This window comes from Pipra filicauda, unplaced genomic scaffold (assembly GCF_003945595.2).
Source record: "Pipra filicauda isolate LSUMZ 115617 unplaced genomic scaffold, ASM394559v2 scaffold72_size3293161_pilon, whole genome shotgun sequence".
In the NCBI taxonomy this organism is placed as follows: Eukaryota; Metazoa; Chordata; class Aves; order Passeriformes; family Pipridae; genus Pipra; species Pipra filicauda.
The window spans coordinates 1,324,327-1,351,905 of NW_024104898.1; the positions used below are offsets into that span (position 1 = coordinate 1,324,327).

Sequence of the window (27,579 nt, forward strand, 5' to 3'; positions counted from 1 at the left end):
TTTAGATCTTACTCTTCCCATTAGCACCCTTGGACTCAGTCTTAGGTTTTCCCCTTCTTCCCAACACTCTCATGGCAATGTCTAGGCTGTACACACCTTTGCTATGCTGTCCTGAGTTAGGTGCCATTCCTTTCCCTGAGGCTGCAGGAGCCATCTCCACCCCTGCAGCCACAATCTGGGTTTGCATTCTTGAGGGAAGTGATGGAGATACTCATCAAGAACAAGTAGCTCAGCAACCTGATCCACTTGGATCTCTGAGAGCAGGAGGTTGGTGTCCAGAGGCCTTTTGCAACTGAAATTATTCTATGATTCTCTGATACACTGTTTCTGGGCTTGTTTTATTTGATAAAGGTACATCATCCATCCATGTATTAAAAAAATAATCTTTCTGCTGAAGCTCCAGTCCCCTCTCCCAATCTCCCTCCTGCCTGAGTGCTCACTTCTCAGCTCTCTTTACACCATGTGGAACCCAGCTCTGCAACCCTACAAGCCAGTAGTAGGGTTTGGGTTGTGGGGGTTTTTACCCCACTGCTTAGCCCTCTGTGCCCATGAGGTGACACAGAAGCCCCTGGCAGAGACACTGATTGCTGAACACCAGACCAGCACAGGCAGGAACAGACCTAGTACAAAGGCTAAGTGACATGACCAATCTATTGCCTCTTAGCCGTGCTTTAGCAATGGTAGAGAAGGCAGTATCGTGGCTGCTTCCTATGGTCACCCCAGGCTTGGTAGCCTGTCCTCACATCCACTGTGAGGAGCTTAGCCTTTGTTGTATCAAGAAACGCTACAATGGCTGATTTGAGGTTGGTGCCAGCTGCCTGCCTCAGAGTGAATGGGAGAAGAAAGGAGGACCTGGATCTTGTATTGCTCCTGAACCAGCTACAGCACAGCTCCAGCCTTGTCCATCTCCAGTTTCACCTATGAGGACATATGAGAAGGACCAGTTCAGGCCCAGAGGACCCCAAAGGGGAGCAAATAGTGAGGCAGAAGTGCACACTGCAGAGGTGAAGGAGCTTGGTCGTCTGTGGCCAGACCAGAAAGGACGGCTTGGTAAGTCGGTCAAAAAGACCCCTGGATCGTCAGGAGGAAAGTACAAAACATGTTTGTAACCCCAAGTCTGACAGTAAGAGGAGGGGGCATCACCCAGGGCAGAAGAAGGGCATGAGGAGACCTTAGATGGTCTTCAGAGTCTCTTTGAACTGGCTCAGAACCACAAGACCAGGGAGCAAGGGTATCTGCTTGCTCCCTAGGGACATGGCATCTGAAATGACAGCCTCAAGAAACAGCCAGGAACTACCCCATCCAGTACTGGGGCAGGGAGGCAACCATCCCAAAGGCCCCAGAAGAAATATCCCAACACCATCAGAAATGAGGACAAACCCCTCCTAGTAGTCACAGAGAGGAGTTACAAGGGGCCTGGCAGTATTTCAGCTTGCAAGAGGGCTGTGCCTTCCTCAGCACTACCTGTCCTGTTTCTGAGGGCTCCTGTCAGATGATACTGGCGCTGCATGACATGGGCTGCCTTGAGCAGCACACCACTGCTCCCTTGCAGGGCTGGCCCAACACAGCCCATTCAGGTGCCCGTGGGTGCCAGCTGAGACAGCCTGGCAGGAGACAGCTCATACCCAAGCAGGGTCATCACACCAGTGCTCAACACCCAGGGTTTTGTTGATGTGTTCGCTGCCCTGGAAGCCTTTCCCCGCTGCCCGGTTGGTGACAGTGCGGCTCCCCAGGATGCAGTTTGAGGGGTTTGCCAGCATGATGACCTGCCAGGGCCTGGCTCAGAGTCCTCGCAGCTCGCAGCTCACAGCTCTGTCGTCTTCCTTGGCTCGATCAAGATGGTGTTGAGCATGCCCACCTGACACTCCTGGTCTTGGAGCTTCCTTGCAGCCTGAGAAGGGCTTTGGCACCAGTTCGACCTCTGACGGCCCCTCTGCCAGTTCCTCAGCATTAGCAGGACAGTGATGAGGACCAGCACTGCTGTCAGCACCCCAAACACCAGCACTGTCACCAGCTGGGCTTCGCTCAGCCCAGAGTCTCTTTGGGTCACCACCTCCTTCACAGAGATTTTCAACAACCCTCCCCCCAGCTCTTTCTCACTGTGGTTGGCCACGCGCCGCCCCGTGACCGCAGTCCTGACAGGCTCTGGCTGCGTCACGCCCGGCATCTCACTGGTGGTGCTTTCCACAGCCCCGCCATTCTCGCGGTTTGCAGGGTGGTAGGGTGGAGACCAGGTGGGCTCTGGGACGGAGATCTCACAGGTTTTGCCAGTGAAACGGTCAGGACACAAGCAGTCATAGTCATTGATGCGGTCATAGCACTTTGCTCCATTTTTGCACGGCTGGCTGGCACAGTCATTGATGTTGATTGTGCAGAAACGCCCTTCAAAGCCCACCTGGCATTGGCAGGAGAAGCGGTTGATGCCGTCGTGGCAGGTGGCACCGTTGGCACAGGGGCGCATCAGGCAGTCGTCCACGTCATGCTCACAGAGAGCCCCCACAAAGCCAGCGAGACACCGGCAGGTGAAGTTGCTGGCGAAGCCGTTTTCGTCTTGACATTGCCCACCATTCTTGCACGGAGACCTGTGTGGAGAGAGCAAGGATGAGGTCATGGCCCTGGAGAGCAAGCAACTTCCCTCACCCCAGGGAGGTAAACACACAGAGCCGCTTGCATGGCAAGTGTGTCCAGCACCAGCTCTCTCCATGGGGGCAGCTATCTCAAGGAGAAGACGGGGTGGGAAATTCTGTCTCCTTGAGTGAGAGGCTGTGGAACCTCCTCAAAGGCTGTGACCTTGCATGGGTCCACCACCCACTGGGGAAGGTCTTCAGCCAAATGATCTGATGAGGAAACATGCCCTCCTGATGCTCCCCAAAGGCATGACAAGTGTCAGCTCATCACACCTACAGCAGTGAGGGACAGCAATCTGCTCAGATTGCAACAAAGACGTTGCCCCAGCAGGACGATGCAGTGCACACTGCTAAACCAAAGCCAAAGATGATTTTGGCTTAACTCCACTAGTGCATGGAAATCCACAGATAATGAGCCAAGCTGGGCCTCCACTTGGCAGCGTGTGACCCAAAGTCAATGCTGGCTGTAGTTAACACTGCAGTGTCTCACCCTGCCTTCTCACAAGGCCCTGTCTTCATCTCACAATCCTTTCCATGGAAACCTTCTGGACACAAGCAGGAATATTCCCCATCTCGATCATAGATGCACTGAGCCCCGTTCTGGCATGGGGACTGGTGTTCGCAGATGTGTATGTCTGAGGAGAAAGAAAAAGGTGGGAATTAGGCAGAAAAGAAGGTTGATGTGGCCAATTTAGTGCAAACACAACCCATCAAACCCAGTGGGGATGGAGAAATGACAGGAGCTTCTCCCTCCTCCCCGCCAATGGGCACCTGCAGCAACAGAAGTGCAGTGCCTATGTGGTTGTGGAAGATGCTTTGCATGCCATCTCTCTGGCCAGTGGAGACCCCATGCTACAAAGGAGTCTCTGAGGTCAGAGAAGAGGAGTCCATCAGCTACCTGCTGAAGGCAGGAAGCCCTGGGGGAGGCAGGGGATGCTGCTCTGAGTCCTGACACACCATGAGAAACGGAATGAGTTCACCTGCTCCATCTCCTGAGGCTGGCCAGTGTCATGCTAGCTCTTGCCATGCAGCCAGGGAGCAGGTGCCTGGAGCCTTCCCTCTTTTGGAAGGGAATGGTTCCACCTATGGCAGCCAGGCAACATCCTATCTCCCAGGCAGCCCAAGAGGCATCACCCAGGTGGCTTCTGACTATGTTGGCTGTGCTGGCTCACATATCCATGGAGGGTGTGCTGAGCTTCTGCCCTCAGCACCGGAGGCTGGGATGTCCAGCCCATGACTCACCTTTGTCACAGAACTTGCCGGCCCAGCCAGTGTGACAGATGCACTGCCAAGGCTGGTGGCACGTCCCGTGGAGACACCCCGGCATACGCACGCACTCCTCGCAGTACTCGCCTTCCCAGCCTGGATCACACCTGTGGGAGGACAGCGCATAGCAGCACAATAAGACCCAATCAAGGGCTGTGGAAAAGCTGGCTGTGTGTCATGAAGGGTTACTGCAGATACAGCAGCACTCAGAAACTCTCCCAAAGCCCCCCATGGACCTGCTGGCTCTCTCCTCTGGGGGAGGTCAGCACTGGCACCTCATCTGTCCAAGGAAGCAAATAGATAGAGCAGGGGCAGACTCACCCTCTGCAGCCAGGGAGGGTGGGGTCCAGAAACAGAGCTCAGCAGCTTCACTTTTAGTGCCCACATCTCTCTGCTTTCCTTCAGCCAGCCACTCCGTATACACCACTGCATCAGCTTGGCAATTCCTGCACCTCCCTCATCGCACAGCCAGTCTGACAGGCAGAGAAAAGCCCATCCCTAACCCTGAACTCCCTGAGGGAAAGCAACAAGAGGCCCCTGAGGTCCACGTGTTTCACTGCACCCCTTTGAATTATAATGTGTGTCATTTTTTGTCTGAAGTGCACGGTAATCCAGCTCTGAAACCTTGCTTGCCATGGCTGTTGAACAGAATAGACTTATTAGTCACTCACAAGGGCACTACAGTGGTAAAACCTGCAGCACACAATGAGCCTTCTGGTCCCAGAAGAGTAGGGCAGTGGCAGTGGCTAAGTAAAGCCAAGCTTTACTTAGCTCGAGTGGCAGGCATCCCTCAGACCTGCCAGCTCTGAGGGGGAAAGCAAGTGATAACAAGATTAAAGCTGAGTGGAGGTAGCACCAAGCCACAACAAAAGCTATACTCAAACCAGCATGAAATTAAACCTAACAAAAACAACACAGTTTCTAGAGTAAGGAAGGGGATTCATTTTCATGGCTGTGGCTCATTTCAGTGCAATGTGTGATGACTGCAGCTTTGTTGGGCTGGCCCAAGGCTGCACTTTCACACCTGGGCTGCCTGTTGTCATTGCATGTTGTCCCAAATAGATGGGGAATGAGGAAAATGGTTAAAAAATAAATATATATGTTAATTAGAGGGTTTTTTGATGGAAATGGAGGTGATACCATGTGCCTGATAGAGTCTGGGGAGATGCATTCATACCTGGACAGCCCTGAGTTTACAGAAGGCTGTGGACACCCCTATCCCCCAGTACCTGCAAGGGAGCAGGTATCATCAACTCTTCCCCTTCTCTGAAAGGCAGATGGCCAACTTAAAAAGTACCAGGGAGGGGGCAAGGTAAACAGTCAAGTCTCCCTGAGCCTTGATCCTGTGGAATATGGGCACCAGCTCAAGCTGACATGCCAGGGATCACAAATGCACTTCTGCTGCAGTAGCCCCCAGCTTGCTAGTAAGCCTGTCATGAAAACATCCAGAGATCCTCACCATAGCCCAGCCTGCTGAGGGGGGACCCCTGATGCCCTCAGTTATGTGCATGCTGGCAGCTCTTCTCTTCCATGCCCCCAGGGAGAGCATCTCTACCTCAGCCAATGAGGAGGCCATGCAAGCTGGCCAACTCCCATGCCTGCTCAGCTGCCTGATGGCTTTCCCCATTACCTCTGAGCCTGAAGGCTGCCTCCAATCCCCCAGGCACAGCCGGGCTGTCCTAGGCTCCCATCTAGACAAAAAGGGCTCAGCAGAACAACACTGGTCAGCATGTGGAGGTGGTGACTCTGGGAGCACTGGAGCAAAGGCTGGAGGGCACCAGGAAGTGGCTGAGGGATCAAAATCTCCCACTCCAGAGGGTGTCAGATAAGAAGAGTGCAGAGTCATCGATTCCAGGTGTGGGTGAGTGGAGGAGGAGGCGCTTCAGCTCAGGGCAGGCACAAGAGACACAGCAAGAGGGGAGGGAGAGCAGTTACAGTCAGAAGCAGCAGAGAGCCAAAGACAAGCCATACCTGCACTTCCCATCCTGGTCACAGCAGCCATGGGCGAGATTACAGCGCTCACTGCAGTCATCACCTACAAAGCAGGTAACGTGGAGCTGGGTTAAGCAGAGACTATAGATAACTCCAGATCTGCCCGTGGCCCTGCTGGCCCACAGCTTCTTTTTTCCTTCCTAAGCGCTCAGCCTACCCTTCCCCAGAGCCATGAGGTGGAGGACCTTCCTTTCAATGACTGGATGCCACACAGGAGATGAGGATTTCACATTAACCCAAGCAGTGATAATACTACCTTTATTGCTTTCAAAACTACTCATTCTCTGGTCATCTTCCCCACCCTCCCTCTGCTCCTTCCCTTACATTTTGAGCCCTTCTGGGCAAGACCTGGGGTTGCCAGTGCATTAAGGCAACCTGTGTAATAGGGACTTACCCACCTGGGACCTTGGTCCCAGTGTCTTGAAGAAGTATGGTGGGAAAGCTCAGGGCCAGGTAGTGGAAGGGGCACAAAGGGACTGAGGATGGAAATGGAAAGAATGGTTCCTCTTTATCTTGCAGGATGTTGCCATCCACAGGGGCAGCTACTGACACAAAACAGTCTGTCTGGGGCTCCTGCCCTCCCCCAGGACCCAGCTGCCAGCACTCCCCTTCCAGCATGGGGAGGCAGGACTGGGCATCACATGGGGCCAGGTATCCAGTTCTGTTTATTTATTTAAAGGCCTCAGAGGCTGTAACTGAGCCATGGCCTAGCCGTGCCACTTCTCGTCCTCTGCTTGGTGCTGGCCTGCTTTCTCCAGCCAGGTGTCCCCTTTCATCTCCACCTTCCCCTCTCCCCCATCACTTGCTTGCATTTTGGCTCCACCTGGGAGCTGGTTCACTTTAGCTCCATGAGCAGTAGAACTAGAGCAAATATCAGAAAGCAGGAAGTTTCTCCAGAAGCCCAGTGCAATCCCAGGCCAGGCCCAAGAGATGAACACTCTTACCTGACTGAGCTCCTCCATCCTGGACTGAGATAGGTTAAAGCCCCCGTGCCAAGAGCAGTGCTCAGGCTTTCCCCAAGCAGCATTTTGTGCTGCCTAGGAAAGCAAGCGGGAAAAGAAATCTTCCATGCATGTGATTTTGCTACAGTGAGGCAGCAGGTCCCACTGCTCAGGACAAGAGCCTCACAAAACGAGCCACTGTGGAGCTGGAGCAGCATCCTGGGACTGCTCAGCCCCAAGCCTGGGTATCATCACCTTTTGTATTTGTAATCATTTCTCCTGGCAGGGGGACAGTAAACTAATCTTTGGGAAGGAATTTTGTCTCACTGGATCCAGGATTAGCTGTTCAGTTTTGGGACCTTCTTTCCCCTTGCCCTGCCTCCTCAAACAGGCTCATCAGTTCAGGAACCCATTCACACTGAGACAGAGCAGCAGGACCTCTCACTGCCAGTCTGCTCAGGCACTGCCACCCCTGTGGTCACCAGAGCAAGGGTCTCTAAAGTTGCCACCAGTCACCCCCCAGGTGATCGATGACTGAGCAGCATTTTCCACTCTTACAGGTCAAGCCAGTTCTATTTTGCATGGAAAACTGAGGAGACTTCAGTGATGCCAAGGGCAGGTTTGGAAAGATGCATATAAAAGAGAACGATGCATTTCTACAGAGACTCACCTTGCACAAGCTGGTGATGGGCCAAGAGGATCCAAATCAAGGACATGAGCTGGAGACAGAAGCTCCTCAGCATGGTCAGTGTGGCCCCACCGAGATGAACACCTACAGAGAGAAAAAGAGCAAAACCCCTTGGCTCGCACCACGGCTTCACTTCACACATCCCTTCCTATCTGCTACCTGGGAGTTTTGAGTTGAAACATACAGTTTTGTACAGACTTGTCACCACACTCCTCTCTGTCCTTCTAGACTCCTTCCTCTAAGGCAGTGTTGGAGCACCAAGAATCAAAAAGCCTTTAAAAATGTATGTACAGGAGAACTGAGTGTGCACATTCAATCTTGAGTATGTAGTAGCTCAAGCTGTTACACTACATCTTGGAGCACCTGCCCCTGCTAGCTGCTGTCAAGCGAGCAGAAACCTCCAGAAATACCAGCCCAGCTGTGGAGACCTTCATCTTCCCTCCTTAGATCTGGGAGGCTCCAGCTTCACGTTAAATGAGGTCCCTCCTATGCATTTTTGAATGAATAGATGGGCTGAGTCTTTTTTTACAGCACCTAGGCTGCTTTTTGAACCCTGCAGGAGAGCAGGCAGTCGAGTAAGATCTAGCAGATGAGCAGGCAGCCCTCCTCCATTGTCCAAGCAAGAGAGTGAAGTGACAGGCACTAGAACTGGGCTGCAGCCCCAGAGAGGAAAGGCAAACACGCACCTCTCACTAGGTGTAGTCCTTTTCCTCAGCTGTCCTGCAGAGAGCCCCCGTCAGCCCAAGGTTCCTGCACCCATCTATTTTCCGGCTGCCTCCTGCCCTCTCAAAGTAACATTAAATACTTTCCAAAAATGCTTCATTCCCTCCCAGCCTTCTGGAGTTGTTAAGGGCAGGAAATTCGAGGGTGATATCATAAATATATTACTGTAATGAGATGGGAGGGGTTAAACAGTTCTGCTAGGAGAATGGTGAAGGTATGAAGCAGACTCTATCCAGCTGCGTGGGTGTGATGAACGGGGGCCATTCCACTTTCAGCTTGGCTCTTTAGGTTGGAAGGTTGTTCTGGGTCCATAGTTGCATGAAAGACTTCTCAGACGGGGACAGAAGTCCTCCCACCCACCTATACATATACATGCATTGCAGGAAGAGGTTTTGGGGTCCCTGCTAAGAGCTTCACCTGTCTAAACCATAGCTCTCAAAAGCAAGGATGTTGCTCTAAGCATCTCTCCAGCAAACAAACCATCACCTATGAAAGATGCAGCATTTTCAGAGGGGCTGCAGAATGTTATTGTCACTGCCCCAGCCAAATCCCAGCACAGATCACTGTGGAATCCACAGTTCCCTTGTCACCATGCTTGCAGGACCCTCCTTTGCCTCCTGCCCCTAAACACTGGGCAGTGGCAAACAGCTGCTGCATTTCAGGGAAGGGTGAAGCAATTCCTATGAAACTTATAAAATAATTTAGGGTTGAAACCAGTATCATGTTCCTTCAGGACTGTGAGGAGCATAGCCTCCGACCACATGTCATTGCAAAGGCAGCTTCCCCCACGGCTCCCCACTCGAGGCACAGCCTCTCAGACATCCTGACATAGCCACCCCATCTCCCCTTCGGAGCTGCCCCGGACCCCGGCATCCTGGGGGGCAGCTGGTGCCCAAGAGAGGTGTGAGCAGCTCCCACCGGGCAGGCCTGGCTTTGGGTCGCAGGGACACGGGCAAGGGAGCTCCCCCTGTCCCACTTCTCCGCCTGCGCCTGGCCGAGTTGGGGGCTACCACCACTCCAGGGGCTGCGAGGACGCCTCTGGGGTCTATTAACCTCCCCCTCGGGGGTATTAGGGACCTCTGTACGGTTGGGGGCTACCAGGGACAGCCCCAGGACGGGGGCTATCAGACCTTGTCTCTAGTCTGAGGGCTGTCGGGACCACTCCGGACTGGGTGTCCGGGGGCAGGGGTGGGAACCCGGAGGATGCCGCGCCGCTGCGGCTCGCCGCTCCTGCCCCCCCTTCCCCCTTCCCCCTCATCCCGCGGCTTTGGGACCACTCCAAGCCCCGGTGCCCCCTTCAGGGGCACGGCCGCGGGGGTGCCCTTCCCTCCACCCCACCCCACGGCCGTCCCCGGAGGGGAGGCTACACGGAGCCCCGCCGGTCCCCCTGCGGCCGGGGCGGCGGCGGAGAAAGGGGGGCCGGCTCGGGGGGCTGCGGGTCCCTGCAGCGCCGGCCCCCCGCCGGTCCCCCTGCTCTCACCTCGGCGACGCGGCGGGTCGTGGGGCTATCGCGGGGCGCGGCGGCGGGGGGCGGCCATGCCCGGTGCGGCGGCGGCGGGGCTGGGGAGCGCGGGGCTGCGGAGGGAGCTGCCGCCGCGTGTGCCGCGCCGCTCCGCCCGCCGCCGCCGCCGCCGCCGAGCAGCCCCGGCCGCTTGCCAGCGGCTGCGTGTGCCTGCACATCCCCGCTCCCTCCCCGGGACATCCCGCCTCCCGCCGCCCCAAACCGCAGGCAGCCCCCGACCCGGCCCGCCCTGCCCGCTCACCCCTGCCCTGCTCCCGCCGCCGGGGGCGAGGGGGGGTCGCAGCACGGCCCGCCCGCCCCCCACCACCCGGGGGGCTGCGCCTGCGAGGGCTCACCGGTACCGTCCCCCAGGAAGGACCCGCAGAGGATGGAGGGGTGTCCCGGGCTGCTGCCCCCCCCCCCCCTTCCCCGGGACGCGGCCTTGCTGGGGAGACCCCTGCCCTGGGCTTGGGGGGGCTGCAGCGCTCGCCCCTCTGGCTTGGGTAGAGCTCGGTCCTGCTGCGGCCGGCCTCCCGCGGGGCACTCCACCTCTCAGAAATAGGTGCGCGATGATCTGAGCCTTCATTTCGCTCAGATTATCTGAAAAAATAATAATAAGCAAAAATGCCTCCTGCAACCTCTCCCTAATGTCTTCGGGGCCACTAACACACCTCCACTGGCAAACTGTATGGTTAAGAAGCCCCATCCTTAAAGTAAAGGTGAAACGTGGAGTGGTTGCCCCACAAGAAAGAAGCCAACCAGCAAAGCTGTGGTCCTCAGAACTTCTCTCGCTGCTGCTCACAGGCTGTGGACACCAGCACCTCGGTGAACAATAAGACAACCCTGGGAGAGGGTCTGGGCTGCCACATCTTCAGAAGGAACAGCTGCCCATTCTCCTCCTCACCTTGCATGGCCTTTCTGCTGCTTGACAAGATCGTATCTGTCACCTTCAAAGGTCCTAGCAATCCTTAATTATATCACAAGTTCATCTCATCCAGCTCTTTTCTACCCCTGCACCCCACGAGGTTTGCTGTTTTCCACCAAGAAGGAAGAAGAACTATGTCCTACAGGCGCTTAGTGGATGTTTCCACATTTCTTCTCATCTCACTAAACAAAGCACAACCCATACCTGCTCTCACCTTCTCCACACCCCACCCCTCTGGCCCTCTGCAGTTCTGGACAGTCCCATCAGCACTACGCACCCTGCAGGCCCCAAGACCTTGAGAGAGCCCAAGAGCCAGCAGCCCCATCAAAGCCCAGCTCTCTGCTGTCTTTGTAGACCCCTGCTTGCTCCATCCTCGGCAAGTCGGGACGACATAACATGACTGAGCGATAAAATGGGGGCCTACCACCCTGCCCACAGGAGCCGCCTTCCTCCTGCCTCTTTCCTGCTCTCCTGTTGGCCAGGAGCACTGTTCCTTTCCCCTGCTGCCTCCTCTTGTCTCCATCACCCCACCTAACTGTTCCCTGAGGGACAGACAGAGAGGTCCAAACCTCCTGCTGCTCAGGCTGCTCCATCAGCTATTCGGGTATTTATGAGCTAGGTGTGCACCAGCTCTGTTCTAAGATGCTTTCTGTGGTTCTCCATTTATTCTCAGCCCCAGATCCTTCACAGCCAGCTCAGCCTGCTTTGGAGCCCTGATTTCTACCATACAGCAAAAAGGAGAGGGTGAGGCTGAGGGTGAAGCACAGCTCCTCGTACTTGGTTTAAAACTAGGCAGCCTCTGCTTCAGTCACTGCAGTTCTAGGACCTGGGAGAATCCACCTTTATCCTCTGACCCCCACAGCACCCTACCTTGCACTCTTTGCCAGTCATGGTTAGAGGCCAAGGTTTTACTGGTGACACCTCCAGTGCTGAGTGTAGGATGTTCAGCCTCATCCTCATCTCCTCCTTGAAATTCTACTACCTACACTGACTGCCTCAGATATGACACCACCTCCTGCAACATCCCCACCTGCTACTGCACTCCTCTACTGGAATCTGCTCCGGTCCTGACCAAGCTGCATGGCAGTGTCATTGCGCAGCCATGCCTGGGTGCTCTTAAACCTCACTTGGTTAAATGTGCCTAAAAAACCCTCTGGACTCTGTGTGTGCATTTGAATGGGCAGATAGGAGGGCACTTGCAGAGGAGTCCCTGCATATTTTGATATCCATAAGTATCTGTGTCCACAGCATGAACGCTGCAGCAGAGGGACATGGGGTTAAGGTTACAGTCAGTGGAATGGGACATGTGGCTCTTCCTGTGCTGCTCCTCTTGGAGGTGAGAGCCATGGCATGGAGCGAGGGCCGGCCAGGCTGAGGAGTTAAAGCTGGTTGCTGAAGATCTGAATATCGAGGAAGGGGAACAAAGAAGAGAAACCAGAGTGGGATTTCAGAAGAGGGGATATGGGCATGTCTGAAGACAGGGGGTTTGGGGTTTGCATGTGAGTATCACAGAAAGAACCAAGCAGGGATGGAGGGGAGTAAAAAAAGTGAGTACAGAGAAGGGAGAAGGGACCAAAAAGAAACCCCAAGAAATGTGGAACTTAGGTGCACTCCTTCCTCCACACTGAAGGGCTCCTGTCCCATTCCCAGGCACAATCCCGAGTCTCAGGCTTGCTCTGTCAGTCCCTGGATGCCCAATATGATTCAAGCAGAGCAGCTCTATTTGCAGATCCAAGAAATGGGTGTTGAGGAGGGCTTGGCTCTGTGCTTGGCTTAGACCCTGCTCTACTGGGCTCTGATCCCTGCCATGCCATCCCTAGAGGCATCTCAGATGGAACAGCTGCTGGGTCAGAATTAGGAAGGATTTTTCCTAGCCATAAGAGTCCCTCTACGGCTTTTCCCTCTGGTGAAGGAAATCCCACAAAGCAGGGACCTGGAGTGGGAACTGGAGTGACCTCTGTATTGGTCTCCCCCTCCAATGCATGCCAGACACAGACTCCATCCCCTGCCATCCTTCCAACACACCATCACCACCCACAGACAGAGGGAGAAATTACCTGTCAAAAACAGCTGGAGCTGCTTCTCTTTCTTCCGGCGTCTGGAACCTGCACCTTGGAGGCAGCCAGACATCAGGAGCAAGAAGCTGATGCTGGGCTGAGGGAACAGGTGATGTTGCCTCTTCTCCTCCACTGAGGAGCCTTCCCCGGAGCAAGGAGATAAAGAACCTCTTCCCTGTGCAGAATCTCAGAGAAATTCACCCCTTCCTGCTCCCTCTAATCTCTCAAGGGAGGCAGAAAAGCAGCACAAATCAAATGGAGAAAGACTGCAAACACCTCTGAGCTGCCAACTCAAATGATCATCCTCTTCAGCTCTTGTTCCAGATCACCCTCTCCGCCCTATGCACGGCACCAGCCCAGGGTCTCTAGGTTAAAACAAATGTTCTCCCCCATCTCACCCCCCTTGCTTTTCCCATTCCACCCCAGCCCACAACAAACAGCAGCTCGCTGGCCCTACAGCCATGTAACCCAACCCCGGCCATTGTTCCCCTTCCACAAGGTCTATATTTGACTTTGCAGCAGCACTGTGGCTGTGCGTGTGCATGTGTGTGCACTCTCTGCACACGCACACTCCAATATTTGTTCAGAGCCTCATTCCCCAGATGCCCGGGATTGCTTAGAAATAGCTTCCATGGGCAGTAGGTGTTTGTGCCTTCAGCGGGGAAGTGGAGGGGGCGAGCGAAAGAGAAGCAGGGAGAGGGTGAAGGTCGAAGGTAGCTCTTCTCTCCTAATCTGCACCAGCTCAATGATCTGCCACTCTGTGGAGCTGGCAGGCAACAATACGTGCACTCAACAGTGGAACTGTTGTTGCAGATCTGGGGAACGATGGAGAAAAGGACAAGCTGTGGTCTTGGTGAATCTATTCCTGTGTCATCCTGCCCTAAGTTTTGCTGTCTAGTGTCAAAAGTGCCACTCGGCCTCCAAAAGCCCTTCAAACCTTCCTCAGTCTGGTGACTGAAGCCACTGGAAATGCCACTGGAAGGGAAGTACCTAATTCCCTTAGCCTGGTGGCTCTGCAAGGGGTGTCTCAGTGAATGGGAGTTGCCCTTGGATTCACCTTCCTACGTTTCAGAACTGCATTAAGGGTAGCCACCGTGGGCTACCCCAGGATGTATTCTATGTGTTCCCAAAGTCTCAAGGAATGCCACCCAAGCCCAATGTCACATTCCCTGTGACCCCAGAGTCCTTGAGAACACTGCCTAGGCTTGGCATGAGCCTCCTTTATTTGCTTCTTTTGCAACCTGCCAGAACATAAGGCAAAATGAGAAATAACTGCAATCAAAATGAATGACAGGGAGGATTGCTTTTATCCTAAATACTGATGATCCAGGTAACTCATTGCCACTGGGTAACAAGAAAAGGCATTCATTAAAAAAGCCTGACTAGACATTTATATAGACAATGAGAATAAATAGAAATGAACTCCAAAGAGCTATAAACCCTCTTGCTCCAGGGCATTGAATATGAGTTCTAGGCCATGGAATAAGTAGCAGCTTATGGGCAGGTTCTTCAGTAATTTTGTGCAGGGCAATGCTCATACCTTCCCCTGAGCCGTGCGACCCAGTCCCGGGAAAAGAAGGACGCTGGGCAAGAGGAGGCACCATCCATACATATCCACTGGACAGAGGGGTGGCCCAGCATACATTTTCCATCACCAAGGCCAAGGCGGGATGGACTGTATGGATACTCTGGTAGTGGCTGAAATGTCTGGGAAAGGTGATACCCAGATGTTCAGAGCCACGCCTCTGATCACCAGCTTGCCTCTCCTCCTCTCTGAGCCAGCTGCAGGGAGTCCCTTATCATCACGTCTTCTGCTTCCTGAGGGGTGGTCTGCACCCTGCACTGGCCTCGAGGCATCTACTTTGTTGGGACTAGGTAAAATCAGACTGCCTGATGGGCTGCTCCATTAAAACAGATCCTGTGAGTGTGGGAGAATGCATGTGTCATTGTAACGGGCTGAGTACCTGACAGCCTCCAAACCTGCTGTGAGTAGCTGGAAAAGTAAACTTAAGTCACACGTTATTTTGAGATACAGATTCCCTGAGTCCAAGTAGTTCAATCCAAGACAAGACAAAGCCACCCTGGGAGGAGGGGGGGGGAAGAAAGATTAAATACTGGAGGCAAAAAGACTTAGACTTGAAGAAGGAAGGAAAGAGATGGAGGTATATATGGAGGGCAGTTAGAGAAAAGATCGTTTACCTGCGCCCCCACAGCTCAACAGGGTGAGTCAACCCCCCTTCAAAGAACCCACATGAGTTCACTGAGAAGGTGTAGGATCTTGTTTTGCCCTGTGATTTCTGGCTTCCCTCCGAGAGCATGTATGACAGCTAATGTCAGGGCTCTCCCAAGGGCATCGACTTCAGGGGGTGTACCCATTCCCCCCATCTGCCTCCTGCTGCTGAGAGGAGGTCTGGAAGCACTGGAATGGGAAGGAGATGTCTGCCAGGCATTCCTTTGCTGGCACACACCTGCGGGTGCCTTGAAGCCCATCTTCAGCTATACTGTCTCCCTTTGCCTTTCCAGCTGGCAGCTCTAGCAATGAAACCTCCTAATCTCACTGGGAGCATGCAAGCATTTAATGGGAGACTCTTGAAGCAAACCTTTTGAGCTTCCTTGGTGCTTGCCTCTGAGCTTGCTCCTGGGCATTTACAGAGGTTGGCATGTCTTGGTGTTTGCAGTGAAACCTGGCAGGCAAGCCTGTTGTAGAGAATTTCAAGGTCATTTTGCGAAACTATGGCCTATGCTTAGAAAGAGTTGAACCCTGGCTACAGAAGAGTCCGTAATTAGCAGCCCCAGGGGATGTGGACGAGTGTTGGGGGGGAGGCTAATTGCAGACTGACTGTCTCCTTGGCCTTCAGCAGCTCCCGTGAAGCAGAGAAGCAGTGTGCTCAGCCAAGCACCAAGCGTGTCCTAGAGAAAGGTAATTCCTCCCTGGCCTGCCTGGACCCGTCCCTATAAACAACGAGAGCTGCTCTGGGAGAGCAGTGCTGCAGATTTCACAAAAAAAAAATGTCTGTGTGAGTTGGAGGCGTATGCTGGGCATGCAGAAGGGCTCCTCGAGAGACAACACACAGCTATGTGCCTCTACCTGAAAGAGTCTGCGAGTCCCTGCTCTGCCCTCAGAGGGCTTGGGGGGGTCATCTACCTCCCTCCCCATTTGTGTACTGTAGTGAAGTGCCAACCCCAACACCCCAGTGTGTTGTGTCCTCCCCTTGCACACGGGTGAACGCTCTGCTCAAACCTGGATGAAGCCCCATCTGCCTGCACATGCAGAGGAAAGCCAGTGTCACACCTAACCCCTCCGCCACCTCCCCATGTGCTCCAGTCAGACATCCTCCCCCTTCCTGTCCACATACTTTGAACTCAGTTTATTTCAAACACTGTATTAGCATGACGAGCTAAACAAGTTTTGACGAAGGGGAAGGGAGGCAGAGCCCCTTAAGTCTTGGTCTGAGGCTGACACGGTGACTCCAGCCTTTGCTTCCCATGGGGTTTTGCTTGCATTAGAGCAGCCATCCTGCCTGTCGGGCGTATTCTCTACACACCTTCACCAGGGTAAGTCACTGTCATGAGAGGGCCCTTCAGTTTCTGTTTCACGGCAGCATTCATATTGGATTTAGCACCCATTGGGGCGAAGGCTTTACAGTGAGTGTTGGTGGGGCTCAGGCGAGGCTGTTGAGAGGAGAAACTGCAGTGCTGGGGTAGCTCCTTCTGCAGGGAGCTCACCTGAAGGAGCAGTGGTATCTGTGATGTAGGTTCCAGCTGGGAACTGAATTTTTCTAGAAGAATACAGTGTGTAAGGTCACAGAGCCATGCAGAGTGAAAGCTGGAGGCACCTGTGCAGGGCTCAATGTGCAAGAGCTGGGATTGTGGCGTGGAGCTGGTGGTGAGCAGAGAAATGAGTGGGATGCCACAACCAAATACTTGAGGTCAGAAAATCCCAGTTTCAACTGCCTGCTCCCAAGAGTGATGCGGCTGGCACAAAGTGAGTGGCAAATCCACCACTGCCAGGCCCTGTGCTCCCTGCCCCACATGGAAATACTGTACCAGGGAAAGAGGCAAGAGTTCATTGTTTGCTGCACTGTTTTGTGGCTAGTTAGAAATGGCCAGTAGGGGTCACTGATATATATTTATTTTATTCTATTTTTATACATATTCATTTATAAATACACAAAACATGCAGAGGCAGCAATTGTAGTGAGCAAGTGTTGATGTGCAGTGTGTTCTTCAAGTATGCAGGTTGGGGGAAAGTGCCTCTACGTATGTCAGAAATACCAGTGTGAGCTGTGCATCGTGCCCTGCTCAAACCCTGTGATGGCATGAAAACACCCAGCCATGCCAAGTGCCAGGGTACTGCAATGGTGGATTTCTGTTGTTGTTCTCCAGTTCTGCCTTCGTCTTCCATTCTGTATTGCCAGAGAGGCTTTGAGAGAGATTCAAGAGGTTCAGAGATTCAAGCCTCGGGGGCAGGATATTGTGTCTGCTTGTTTTTCTGTGCAGTGCCCAGCACAATTACATCCCAACCATGATGGGTGCCTTTAGGCAGTCCCACAAGGCAAACAGCACTTTGGGTTGGGATGGGTCAGCACAGTTCTGTTCTTCAGCCACTGATGCTGGGGATCCTGACAGCAAAGAGTTTGCTTGTGAAAAGAGTCCAGGATTTTTTTGAGTATGGTATCTCAATTCAGCTTAAAATTAAGCCCCAACCCTCACTCTTATGTAGTGGTATGGACTGAATTATACACGTGTGTATGTTGTTAGCAACTGTTTTATTGGTGGGGTGTATTTTTTCTGGTAGATGCATGCTCCAGGCATACTGGCAGGATGTATTTGGCTCTCCAATTCGGCATCCACAGACTTGTTTGACTGTCCCAGGCTGGCTGTGTTTCACTGATCTTATTGTTCCTGAAATGCTGTTAGTTTTGGGTGCTGAGTTCCTCTTGTGCTGGCATATCCCAGAGTGAAAATTCTGCTCAAAATAAGTCTCAAGTTTTTTGGTTTTGGTGGGCTCAGCCTCTGAGGGTTTGCCAGCTGAGGTCTACGGGGGAATCCTCTGTGCAGCTGGAGTTAGAGAAGCAGTGGAGGAGGCAAGTGTTTCCTAAGTATATCCCTTCAGCACTGCAGCATCCAAGCTGGAGAAAATGGGACTTGATGCAACTGTCTGGCAGGTGACAGCCTCCAAGGCAGCCACCAAGGGGTGGTCCAGCACCCACCATCTTCCCTGCTTGACCTGGTTTGGTGGGAAACTTGAGAGGACCAAGCCTGCACTGCCTTCTTCTGGTGGGGAGACATTAATTCTGGCATCTGCTTTTTCACTAGCCAAGACTGTAGGCACTTAAGAGGGATTTGTCCCTCCACAGGGTGGCACCTGCCCCTCCAGGGGTTCCTTTTATTCAGTTACAAGGGTCTATATAAAGTGCTGCTGGCTGGAAAGTATTTTGAAGAGATTCCTCTCTGCTCTCCACTAAGGGTTATAAATTCAGCTGTTATTTGAGAGAATCTCAAATGTACTTCCAGGACTGTTTGCTGAGGGCTTTACATCCGCCAGAGGCCCCTTAAAATAAAAGGATTATTGGGAGTCAAGTGTTAGATTACCTGGTGCTTGTTAATTGAACTTCAGAGGCTTTAGCGAGCAACTGGCTCTAGCAGGGAGCTGCACTTTGGTATTAATGGTGTTATATAAATGAATATAATGTAACCTAACGTCATGCTTCCTCATCATGCCACATCTCTGGGCTCAGGGCAGTGGTGAGTCCAGCTCACAAGCATACCGGATATAGGGAAAGGCAGGGTAGATGTATGTGGAGAGGGAGAAGGATTGGGAATCAAGGCCTTTGGGATCTGAGGAAAGAGTGTTTTTCAGTGCTCAGAGCAGGTGACTGGTGCTCAGCCAGCTCAAGTCCAGTTCCTGTCTCCCTTTGGCAGTCTGACCTTGGGATCTGATTTTGAGAAGAGCTGAGTTTAATGGAAGCAGTGAATGACAAGACCATCTGAAAATCCAACTCTTCTTCCTGCAGGGCTTATTTCACCTAGGCTTGCAAAAAGCTTGAAGATCCTACTCCGACAAGTCACCAAAAGAAAGCAAAGTACTCTCATGGTTGCTGCCATCGGTGCGCACCCACGGAAACCTGAACAGGCCACAACTGTGAAGGCTCCAAGGCAGCAAGGGCCGGTGGAAATGAGAAACCTCATCAGCTATGAAAATTTCATCAGCTGGTGCTGTGGAAGCAAGAATCTGGAAGTGCAGAGCAGATGGGCAGCCTGGATTCTTGGAGCCATTGTCCTTCTGCTTGTTATCCGACTCCAGCACAGGGAGGATTTGGAGAATTTATGGGGGCACAAGGACCGAAGGCTTTCTTGAAATATCCCTGGCTGACGTGTGGTGTGGTGCAGACGGCACTTGCTGGGTGCACAGCAGACGTTTCTGCACAATATTCCCAAGGTCATGGAATTGGGGTCCTGCTGAGCACCTGTCTTTTATTGTGTAAGAGAGGGGACCATTTGGGCAGAGTTTGCAATGCTGTGAGGGTGGTACTACCTGAATGCAAATCTGAAGGCTTTGCAAATGTAGCAGTACATTGAAGAACGTCATACAAATACTATCGGGACTTTTTTTGACTGGACAAATTCCCTCTGGACTAGGCTCCATTATTTACTGTGTGTATAATCTATTCATGAGATGTTTGTGAAAGAAAGGATAGAAGCAGAGGTAAGTCTATGCACCAGGCATGAGAAGCAATGGAAGAAGTACCCAGCTGAGCTCAGAATGGAATAAATGGACTGGTTTGATTTCAAAATTAAAATGCATTGACTTTTCAAAGTTCCAAGATTAGAAAAATATAGTGGAAGATTTTGTAAATAAATATTAAAGCACATTCCCAAATTTGTCAGGGTTTGACTAGCTTTTGACAGGTACACACTGTCCTCAGCTCCTCTCCTTTAAGAAGAACATAGTTGTCCTTGGGGGCTTTTGGGTAGATTTTTCCATTTACTACTCTCCTCCTCTCTCCCTCTCCTTCCCTGGCCCTACGGTTGGGGTTGTACTTCCCTAGTGACAGGCTGGGATACGCCCCAGGCCGTCAGCGTGTTTCTCAGAACCTGGGCACATAGGAAGGGGCAGGAGCTGATCATGGACACTGGAACTCGGGGCACGTAGGAACGGGCAGGAGCTGATCCTGGGCCCTCGCCCTGACACTGGAAGGTTCTGTCCCTCCGCCCCCTCAAGGTGTTTCTCCTAACCCGGGGTAGGTGGGAAGGGGCAGGAGCTGGTCCTGGACCCTGCAGTTTGGGCACGTGGGCAACGCCAGGAGCCCAACCCGGCACTGCCGCGCGACTCCCGCCCCCCCGCCCCTCGCGCTGCCAGGACTGCCCGACTCGCGCCCCGCCCGGCCCCGGCCCCGCCCCCCGCGCGTGCCGCCCGATGACGCAGGCGCGCAGCGGCGTGGGGATTCCGCCGGATTACCCGGCGTGCCCCGCAGCAAAATGGCGGCCTGAGGCGAGAGAGCGGGGCCGGGGCCGGGCGGGGGCAAAGTTTGGGGCGGGCCCGAGGCGGGGCCGATCCGGGGCCGAACAGGCCGCAAAGTCACTGGGACCCCCGGCAGAGCCGAGCCCAACCGGGTCAGAGCCGGGCTGGGGCTCCGGGGGCGGGGAGCGGCGAACGCGACCGGCTGGAGACCGAGCCCCGGGCGGGGATCCCTGCGCCCCCGGGCCGCTCCGGCCTTCCCGGGCGGGCTTCGGGCGGTGGGGTGGGGGGGCCTTCCTACCCACGTGTGTGGCGAGGAATTGTGCAGTGCCCCGAGGACAGCGGGTCCGGGCGGGTCGCACCGCGGGCAGGGAGGGCTCAGCCCGCTGGGGCGGGGGTCGGGTGCCGGAGGGCGCTGAGGCAACAGCCTGGGACCCGGGGAAGGGACGGTCCCCGTGGGGAAGGGTGATAGTCACTTCCTCAGCCATCAGGGTATTAGGGAGCTCTCCCTCACGGGGAGGGACCTGTGTCAGGGAGCAGCGCGGGCAGGGAAGCGGGACCTGGACCACGCAGGGTGTAGCCGTGTCTGGGTGATGGGGAATTAGGGGGCATGGGGGGTGAGAAGGCAGTATCCTTGCTGGGAGCGCTGCTGGGGTAGGAACTGCAAAGTGGAACAAGTCTGGGCCAGCATGTATGTTAAAAGAACCAGAATATAACTGGCAGAGGCAGGGCTGGAAGGGAAGAATCAGCACTCCTCTGGTGTCAGGCTCAGCAGGGGTTAATGGGAAATTCTCTACCAGCCTGAACGTTCTCTGTAGTGCAAGGGATGCTTCCTGCTGTAGGACTAGTAATCAACCTCTGGGAACGTGGAAAGACTTTAAAGGAATGCATATGTACAGTAAATACTGAACTGCATCTAGCTCTAAGCTGGAGCACTCTACATGGAGCACAGTAAAACACTGAGTGCTAATACACAGATTTTTAGGTGGACAGGAGGTTGCACTGGTAGGTGTTGGGGTGTGCAAATGATGTGCGAGTCTGGCAAGGCTGAGAGTGACCTAGATCGGAGAGATGCCAGGTGGATGTTGTCCACTGAAAAGAATCATCCATCACGTGTACATAGTTCTGTGCCAGTGAAAGCTTTTCAGAGGTATGCATCTCTGTTTTACAGATTCAGAGAAGGAACGGGGATAAAGGGCCTACATAAGATGAAGCAATGAATCCTTGCTGAAGCATCAGACAGCAGGTAAGAAAGCCAGAAATGAGTTGATGCTGAGTCAGACTGCGTGCTTTTGGTCCCACTACTCGAATTTTTTGATAATATGTGAACTGCATACCTGAAACACTGTCCCTCTCTGGTGTTCTCTGCATCATAGTAGGCCTGTGTTGGCAGAATTGAGAGGCTGGGTTGTCAGTGAAATGGGAGTGACCCTGAGAAATTCAGTAAGAGTACCTGGGAAGAGAAGTTCAGTTAAAGTTGTAAGCCACTGCTCTTTACATGCCACCTGGAGAAGCAGCCTAAATCCTGCTCTGTTGGTGCCGAAGTAGCCATGCTCTCTATATAATCCAAAAGAGGTCTGCCCAGCCGTAATCCAAATTAAATCCTTCCTGAGGAACCTGCTTTTGCAATAATTGCGATGTCAAAATTAGGTGGTTCCAGTCTGTTCTGTCAGGTTATTTCTTCCACCACATTGTTTTTTCCACCCGTACTGTAGCTGTTTCCCTGATGGGTGATGCAGATATACCACTGGCCTTTCTGTCCTCTCCCAAACTCACTGCTGAGATCCAGTTTAGAGGTGCAGTTGTTTGATACCCAGCAGTTGGTCTTTGGATCATACCTTTCAGTTACTTGTCAAGTCACATTTAATACAATTCCTTTCTCTTTTCTTCACCTTCTGGTGAATCACTGCAGAAAGCACATATATCTCAGCAGTGCGTGGCATACAGTATGATTTAGCTTCTGGGTGTTAAATCTGCATTTAAGCTACCAGGTCTTAGCTGTGGTATCAGGAGCTTTTGGGTTTTCATTCCTTCTGAGGCACCCAGTGCTCTTGAAATCATGGGAATGCATTTTAGCAGGGCCAGCAGAGTTCCAAAGTGCAACCCATGGCTATCTTCATCTTTAATATTAACAAGACATTGGGTCAGGAGGCAATGAGTTGCATGCCAAGACCTGTTGCCTCTTCGAACCAGCTTTCTGAACTAAAGATGACCTTGCGTGCTTTTCCAGTCTGTTTCAAGTTGTTTGTTGGCTCCTGCTAAGTCACTTGCTTTGCAGCCAACAAACCTGAATTCTTATCTCCACCATCCACTCTAAATACAATCATGTGGTGTAGCATGTAGGGGAAATAGACTATAGCCTTGAAAGAGGTGTACTCCTCTGCAAGTCTGCCTGCTTTTTGTCCCAGAGCAGAACTAATCAAGTCAGATGTAATGAATGATTTTTGGTCAGCGTGCTAGCCTGAATGGTACCAGAGCTGGCTTGGAGAAAGGGTTTGTGGCACCTGGTGTGGCCTATAAAACATCTTTAAAGAAGTGAAGAAGGCTGTTTGAACAGTAGCAAAATAAACAAGTTTTAGTAAAATGCAACTGTATTTTTTCGTGGTTGTTTGAAGTGGATTTGATGCTTGTGAGTCCTGAAGGCTGATTATTTTTCTGAAGGTGAGCTGCCTAACCTGCTAAAACGTCTGCTATGTTTTATGGAGGATTCACAGAAAACTAGACTCTCAGATTTCCATGTTTCACCATATCACAGTGTCATCCCAAGAAATAGTTCTGGAGGTTAGATCCTGGCGAAATAACCATGTCGTGTACTTGTTATCAATGGCCTTGCTTCTACAGCATGGAGTGACAACAATAATGTAGTGGTGGCTAATAACTCTTTGTCTTTCATGTTACTAGGAGAAATACAACATGTAAGGGTCTCAAATGAGCTTGCATGTGATACAGATTGAGGGTAGGATTCCTACACTGAAAAATGAGAGTCTGGCTTGACACCTTTTTGACTCATCTCTGCTCTTTTAACTGGGCTTGTTGAGAACTGGAATTGTCATAACAGAGCAGATTTTCTCAATTGTTAGACTCGGTTAATGCTTTGAGAGTAAATTTAAGGTCCTGAAGCTGGATATATTCGTCTCCTTGCTTGAGGGCTTTGGTTGGGAAGATATCTCCTTTCTGTGTGACACCCTGAGCTTTGGAGAGAATGAATGCCCATTGGCATTTATGCTAGCTGTGTGTGTTTCAAATCACCAGTTACTGGGTAAATACGATCCTCTCTGAAATTCATTTTACGCAGGACTGCAGAGGAACTATGTGTGTAATCTATGCAAACAGGGCTAATGCCTTAGGGCGTGAAATCTTCCATCCTGTTTCCCTGCCAGTTCCCCTACCTGAGGGCTTTTCCTTAGATCTAGATTGGCTGGGTCTGTAACTGTAGTAGGAAGGGTGCTACTTTTTAAAATTGAAGTATCTTTACAGCTCGTTGGAGGGGAAGGATGACACTGTGGTCAGAAGAACACCTAATTTCTGCAACATATTTGCTGTGTGAGTGTGTTCAGATCATTACTGTTTCTCGCTCTGCTATCTTTGGTTGGAAAATATGATTAATGCCCGTCTTACTGGGGATTTGAGGATGAATCCGTTAGTGTATGGATGCTTGGATACTGTGGTGTTGAATGCTTTAGTAAAGCTTGGTGGATGTGAGATGAAAAAGATATTTCAGGCCATGACTTCAAAATGAAGCAGACCCCTGTGTGATCCACTGTCCCGTGTGGTGAAGTTGCTGTGGAGTGCAAGTCAGACCCTGCCTTGTTTAAGGCAGGTGGGCACTCTGAGACCTCACAGTTTTTCCTTTCCTATGAGCTTTTTGCTTGTTTTCTCTCACATAACACCTTGTCTCACTGAATCTTTTTGATTTAAATTAATATTTTCTCTTTTTTGCTCCTTTGTTCCAGACTTGGAAACTGTTCTCTTCATTGTCAGGAAGTTGATGTGTGGTTTTATGGCTCATATGCACAGACAGAGAGGGACAAATGCAGCATCTTGCGGGCTGTTTCATATCTGGAATTACATGAGCCATCCTCTTGGGAGTGTCCTCCTGGGAGCTGTGCTTAGGAAGGAAATGATGGGGAAGGCCATGTAGGAGTGTGAGAATAGCATTGCAATGGTAGGAATGTAGAATAAGCATCACTTGGGTGGGCTCAGTTTTCCTCTGCTTTTCAACACTGCGGGGTGCCAAGCCTGAGGAAGACTTCTGTGCAGAGGTGAAGGAGCTGGAATGTATTCTTCAGTTGAGGTGAATGCAATTCAGTGAAACTGATAGGCATCAAACTGAATAATGATTTTAAAGTATTTTCACATGATGTCTAATCTGTGGAAATTCACTACCACATAATAGCACTCAGGCTAAGAGCTGAGCAGGATTCAGAAAAGATCAAGCATTTATGAGTGGAAATGTTCAGACTTGCTTTAGCTAAAGAACTTGTTTTAGAAGGTATATTTTTTCAGACATAGCCCAATCTCTTAACAGTTAAAGATTTGAAGAAAGGGCAATGTGTTCCATAATTTTCCACTAAGGCTTCTCGCTCCATCTGCTAAACCACCTTTATGTATTGGCCTGTGTCAGGGGCAAGGTGTTGAATCACACTTATTTGCTGTGTTGGGTTGCTCACTGACCTTGCCTTTGTGATAACTGCATTAGGGAAAAAAATCGAAAGCCACCAGCCAAACAACAAATCCACAAAGCGCTCCAGCTGCTCTGGTTAGACCTGGTACTGGAGGATTTTAAGCTGATGAAGAGCAGAGTTCTGGGAAAGATAGTGCAGTCCATAGATGAGAGCTGTCTTACTGATGAATGTGAAGACATGTAGCTGTTGTCTCTTCGTGCTGAGTGCTCAGGCAAAGTGCTTTCTGCTTCTTGCCTTTGCTCATAAAAGGGAAAAGAATGTGTGGAGTTTGACCTCTCCACGTTGCAGTCTTGTAGTGGACTTTGGAAGGTGTCTGGAAGGCAGGGCTTTAAGACTGTTCAGGTGAGTTCTAGTTAGTTGTAGCATAAGTCTCAATGTACTCAAGTCTGTGAAGACACAGTCTGTGTCCTCTGCTCATGTCCAATCTGTAGATCAGGAAAATCGTCAGTGCTGCTTGATCAAGTAGGTGTACATTCAGTTTGATGCATAGGCCAATAAAGGTAATGGCACTGGCATGGAGATGTATATAAAAAGGTGTGGTTTTGTAACGTATGCCTAAATGCAAGGGGAACTCCTGAAGGAAAGAGTGTGTGTGGAGATTTTCAGAGCTAGGAGCAGGTCGTGCAAAGCTGAAGATCCCTGTATGGATACTGTCCCTATGGGCTTTTCTGGGAACAACATGTGCTTTAGGGTGAAACCTAAACCTTTTGTGGCAGGCCTAACAGCTATGAGTAAAGGGTTAGTGATGTTCACAAAAGTTTTGTGCTGCTGAGAAAGTGAAATGGGTCAGGATTGGAAAGTAAGGTTTCCTCCAGGGGTTAGACTGGTTTTTAGGCACAGAGGATCTGACCAGCTGCTGGTGACAAGAGAGTACTGGTTTAAATTTTTGATTTCTAAGAATCAGCAAATTCAGAACTAGAAGTCCCACAGTGACTGCTCTGTGTTCAGTTGAGTTCTACATTTGTATTTTGTCTCTGTGCTAAAGCTGGCTTTGGCAATGTTGTAGGAGTCCTAACTGGATATTCTTACTCTTGTGTTTTAGGTCTCAGTTGTCCTCCTGTGTTAATGTAACACTCATGCACAAATGGATCTGAAATCAAAAGGGACAGATGAGGTTGTTTCTCTGACTATTGAGGAATTACATGTAGGCTCATAAAAAGCCTTACACAAGTTTTACTTTATAGCATTTGTTTCAGAAGACTGTAAGTTATTTTCCCAAGATAATAATTAGATAATCATTGTGGCTGTAAGTTTTTTGACCATTGTTTTAGCATATGCTACTCAGGGTAACTGGCATTATGTCTTGCTGCAGAAGCTTTCTACAGTTTCCAAAGATGCTTTGCTGCTCTGTCTCCTAAATCAGATTTCTTCCTGCAGCTTTGCTGTTCATTAGTGAGGACTCTGCTGCTGCCCAACAGAAAGGTTAAAAATATTCTAGGAAGATGACTTGAAATTCAGTGTATCTCACATAACTGAAAAGTGATTGCAGATAATCCTAGTGTTTTTCTTGTGTATTTTTATGTTTTATTTTTTCCTTATTGAGAACTCTTCCCCCTTCTCTTTTATCTGTGGGAGATCCATACCCAGTGTATTGTGGGAACATTCCTTTCAAATGGGGGAAAAGAAAATAAAGGAAAATGACAGGATATTTGTTTAAAATTAGAATTGTTTTAAGTGACCTTTCTTGAGAATGGACTTCAAGTTTACATCCTGCCTTTAAGTGCTTTTATTTTTCTGAGCAGAAAGTGTCTCCTGCACTAAAGTGTGCAAAATATACTTACTTGCCTTCTATTATTTAATTTCTAAGCATTGCTTGCACTATGGTTATGTGAATACTGGGAAATGAAAACTTTGCTCAGAAGGGTTTTTGCTGGTAGCTGCATTTTGCTGGTGATACACTCTGATAGTAAATGTCTGCGTAGGCACTCAATCCAATTTCTTCTAGGACTAGCACGGAGTGTCATTTTTGGCAAATATCTCGTACCAGTTTGGATTGATTCCTGAAAGCAAATCACCCTCGCTGGGCTGCAGAATTTTGGTGGAGTCTACTTGATAAGTGTACCCATTTTTCCTTGATTAGATGATGCCTTTGCAAACAGGATCCAGGTGTATCTGAAATGGCTATAACGGAATTCAGTGTCATCGAGGCCCCAGCTGGATGGGGAGAGCTGTGTTACTGTGCAGCTCCGGAGATGATTTACTACCTGACTGACAACTTGCAATATAAACATTAGTCCAAGCATGATCTTGTCCCAAAACCCCGCCCACGCAGGGAGCCAGGAGTCTTCCTGCCACGCGCCATAAATCGTTTATGGTTTGCTCATGCCCGTACATTTGAAAAACAGCTGTGTACAGGGGATTAGCAGTTTGCAGAAGGCCCGTGCGGGGCTAAATTAGGATCTCTTGCTCTGGTGGCAAATGCCAGTGTCAGAATAGCAGGAGTGCTTCCATGCAGTGGAAGGCAATTTACTCTGGGAGTGGGGGGTGGGTGCAGGGTATCCATGAGGGTACAGCAGCCAGGAGAGGTTTGGATTGCAGTGCTCCAGTTGGAGCTCAGATACCTGATTGATAGCTGCCCAGTACAGTGGGGGTTAAACAAGTCATTGTTAGCTGTGTGGTTTTTAAATTTTAGTTATTTATTTATTATTTCTATGTATTTTACACAAATATATAGGCACAAAATGTAAGCCTACCTCTTCTGTCTCCTAGGAG

At 51.2% G+C, this 27,579-nt stretch overlaps 2 protein-coding genes across 4 annotated transcripts in view; one reads left to right on the forward strand and one right to left on the reverse strand.

Annotated features, from left to right (window-relative positions):
* Positions 1–317: 317 nt before the first annotated feature.
* On the reverse strand, positions 318–9,783 carry DLK2 (delta like non-canonical Notch ligand 2). Its single transcript, XM_027734931.2, has 6 exons — positions 9,718–9,783; positions 7,497–7,598; positions 5,865–5,928; positions 3,870–4,000; positions 3,118–3,262; positions 318–2,582 (listed from the first exon to the last, which is right to left on the reverse strand). Exons 2-6 carry the CDS (start codon positions 7,567–7,569, stop codon positions 1,805–1,807), a joined length of 1,191 nt encoding a protein of 396 aa, XP_027590732.1. The 5' UTR covers positions 7,570–7,598; positions 9,718–9,783; the 3' UTR covers positions 318–1,804.
* A 10,440-nt stretch (positions 9,784–20,223) lies between these two features.
* TJAP1 (tight junction associated protein 1) overlaps positions 20,224–27,579 on the forward strand; it is a 40,588-nt gene continuing 33,232 nt past the window's right edge. For 2 of the 3 annotated variants that reach the window (XM_039389470.1, XM_039389468.1), the window contains exon 1: positions 20,226–21,428. The gene's annotated coding sequence lies outside the window, so the exon portion shown is untranslated. Of the gene's footprint in view, positions 21,429–27,579 lie in introns of all 3 variants that reach the window. The other variant, XM_039389467.1, reaches the window with a different exon arrangement.